The 2,999-nt window shown below is 42.6% G+C and overlaps 1 protein-coding gene across 9 annotated transcripts in view; it reads left to right on the plus strand.

Moving 5' to 3' along the window:
* HEATR5A (HEAT repeat containing 5A) overlaps window positions 1-2,999 on the plus strand; it is a 129,900-nt gene that overhangs the window by 120,003 nt on the left and 6,898 nt on the right. For all 9 annotated transcript variants that reach the window (XM_025202451.1, XM_025202447.1, XM_025202448.1 and 6 more), the window contains one exon: window positions 1,454-1,678. In XM_025202451.1, coding sequence (XP_025058236.1) covers window positions 1,454-1,678 — 225 coding nt within the window. The remainder of the gene's footprint in view (window positions 1-1,453; window positions 1,679-2,999) is intronic.

Below are 2,999 nucleotides of genomic sequence, written 5' to 3' on the forward strand. Positions count from 1 at the left end.
CCACATGCGTGCACCGAATGCTACCAGAGCCCCCTGGCTCCATGAGTTGGATCTGGTGGCCCAGCAGGCCAGTTGCCTACCAATTGATGAAAGCATATTTAAGGATGTAGTTTTTGCTTTGCTGAAGCAGGGTCTAAATTAATAGAATGTATGCACATAGGATCCTGATCCATTGACTCTAGTGGACCAATGCCTGTGCAGAATCCCAGACTACAGAGCCTAATCCAAAGATTTAGGAACATAATGTGAGGACTTGCCATAGTGCATCAGACTATGGTCTGTGTAATCCAGTATCCTTTTGCTAATAAACCATCCACCAGATGATTTAGAGAAATGAAGAACCGCACCATAGGCAAGTAAGTCATAATCTGATTTTCCCCTTCCAACATTGGCATTAGCTTTTGTAGTCCTAGATATTGTTACCCAATATCAGTATCAGATCCTTATTTTAATCTCAATAAATTCTTCAATGATTTCCCGTAGCAATGAGTTCCTGTTCTAATTACATGTTGTGTGGGAAAAGTATTTCCTTTATCACTTTTGACTTTACCATCTGTTGGTTTAATTGAATATCCCCTTGTTCGTATGTTCTGAAATAGGAAGGCTGCAAATATACCTTCCCTGCACCATTCGTTATTTTATATATTTTTGTCCAGTCTTGTCCTTTGCCACCTTTCTAAAAAAACTACCCCAGTCTTTGAATTACTTTATGACACAAAAGAGAATTCAGCATTTCTTTAAATAACGATTCTAATTCTAACTCTGATATTAAACGTTGTTAGATTTTTCCCCTGATACCAAGTACTTTAAATAGATAGAATACTTTGAGTGTGCCTACACATGACACTGTTTCCATAGCATGGGCAGCTGGTGCCTCCTGATACTAGTGGGGCACCAGCGGCCAATTGCTGACTGGAGTGGGGGAGGGAATAAAAAAAACTGGAAGTGCTAGCAGCAGACGGGAAGTGCCACCAGTGCTTCTCTCAGCACCCCCACAATCTCGGGGGGAGGGGGTGCCACTGGCCGTTGACCCCAACTCGCTGGCTGGTTGAGGCCAATCTCAGGGGTGGCATGTGCCCTGCTACACGCCGCCTATGCTCCGTAGCAACACACTATGGCAATGTAGTGTTTGTGGACACAAACTGCAGCGTTATAAAGCTTTGCTACGGTGACAGCGGCTAAAAATAACCATGCACCGCTGGCATGGCACAGTACAGTCTGTTACTGCACCATCATTTAGTACCTAGTTTTGGAAGTACTAAATCACAGTGCAGTAACAATGGCAACTTAGGAACATGTGTAGATGCACCCTTTGAGAACTGAAAACTACCTGGTTTTAAAATAACAGTAATAAAATCCAAGGAAAGTATTTCCTGTTGTTTAATGTCTTGATGCTGGATGTCTTTAACTTTAGCCCATGACACTTTAGTTTTGTCTTTATTTTGTCTCATAGGAAGTGTTTCGGTTCTCCCTACTATCCTGTATCTAATTATTGGAGTCCTCAGAGAAACTGCTGTGAAATTGCCTGATGGCCAGTTACCTGTGACAGTTACTGCATCTTTGCAAGCTCTTAAGGGGCTTTTGTGTTCTCCTATGGCTCGAGCAGAGAAGAGCAAAACTGCTTGGACTGATCTTCTCCGTAGTGCTTTAGTCACGGTGCTTGACTCTTGGGATCCAGGTAACCAAAATGTAGAGGTGGAGAGTAAAACGGATATTTGTTGAGATTAAATATGAACGACTTTAGAAGATTCAGCAGGTAATCATGGAAGAATGTGAATAATTTAAGATCTCTTAACATCCGGCCAACAGAGGTCGTCCCTGCACATCCCAAGTTTGGTGTGAGAGAGTCGTGTCTTTGTTTTGTGCACCAGTGCTGTTGCTAAGAATTAAAGCAGCCCCCTAACCTTAAGCGGCCCTTCCTTTGAGTGAATCCCCACTCAGTGGTAAATGGTCTTCTGATTTGGGGAAAAACTTGTGAGATGAATGAGCCTCAGAGCAACTCTACAAATTGAGCGGCCTATCAACTGTAACAGATTTAAACACAGCTATTTTTCACTTTTTTCCATCTATATCAGTTATTTATATTTTTGCCATATTTAATCAGAGCACAGTTTATATTTAAAGGCTTGTTTAAGTGTCTATTCCTGTAATGAAGCCATAATGCTGAGTCAGATACTATGATCCAGTAAACGTAGGACTGATTTCACTGCAAGATCAAGCATAAGAGGAGGCTGGCTTGCCTGGTAGCTCTGAAAAAGCTTGTCTGAAATACTAACACTGAAATAATGTCTGAAATAATAATAAAAGTGGGGAAAAAAAGACTGACCAAGTTAAAATCTATTTTGTATGTTTTTCTTTCAAGTCTATCCCTATACAATGCTCCCCTTTTAAGATTTTACAGTTCACAGCTGGCTGGAAAACAAAACAACAAAGAATGTTTGAACTATTTCTTCTGTTGTTTTGTAATACAACCCAGGAGAACTATAAAACACAACTGCCTATGTAAGTAGGAGGCTTTAATCACAGAATCATGAGACCCATTAGATCACTGGGTCAAATCCCTTACCTAGGCAGGATTTTTCCTTAGCTGACTTGCATGTTTTGCCCATGTCACTTCTAAATGTTCAAAGGCATGGAGCTTTCACTTCCTATGGCAGACCAATATATATATAACCAAAATATATATATATTGTGCCTTAGGCCATATGTGGCCCATGGGGCTCCTTGGCCTGGAAGCAGCCCAGGGCATGTAGCAGCAGCAACTGAAACAACCCTAGCTCTGTCATGGGGCTTCAGCTCTCACCACATGCCCCATGCCAGAGATGGGGCTACTGCCACTGCCGCCACATGCCCCGTACCTAGAGTTAACATATTTTCAGTTCCAAAAAGAGGACACCTGTTGCATGGCGGGGAGCCTGGGAGGGGAGCAACATGATTGTGCGGGGCAGTGATATGCTGGTGCCCTGCCCATTCTGGTGCCCCTTACCCCCAAGCCACAG

Source organism: Alligator sinensis, unplaced genomic scaffold (genome assembly GCF_000455745.1).
Source record: "Alligator sinensis unplaced genomic scaffold, ASM45574v1 scaffold720_1, whole genome shotgun sequence".
NCBI classification, from domain to species: Eukaryota; Metazoa; Chordata; order Crocodylia; family Alligatoridae; genus Alligator; species Alligator sinensis.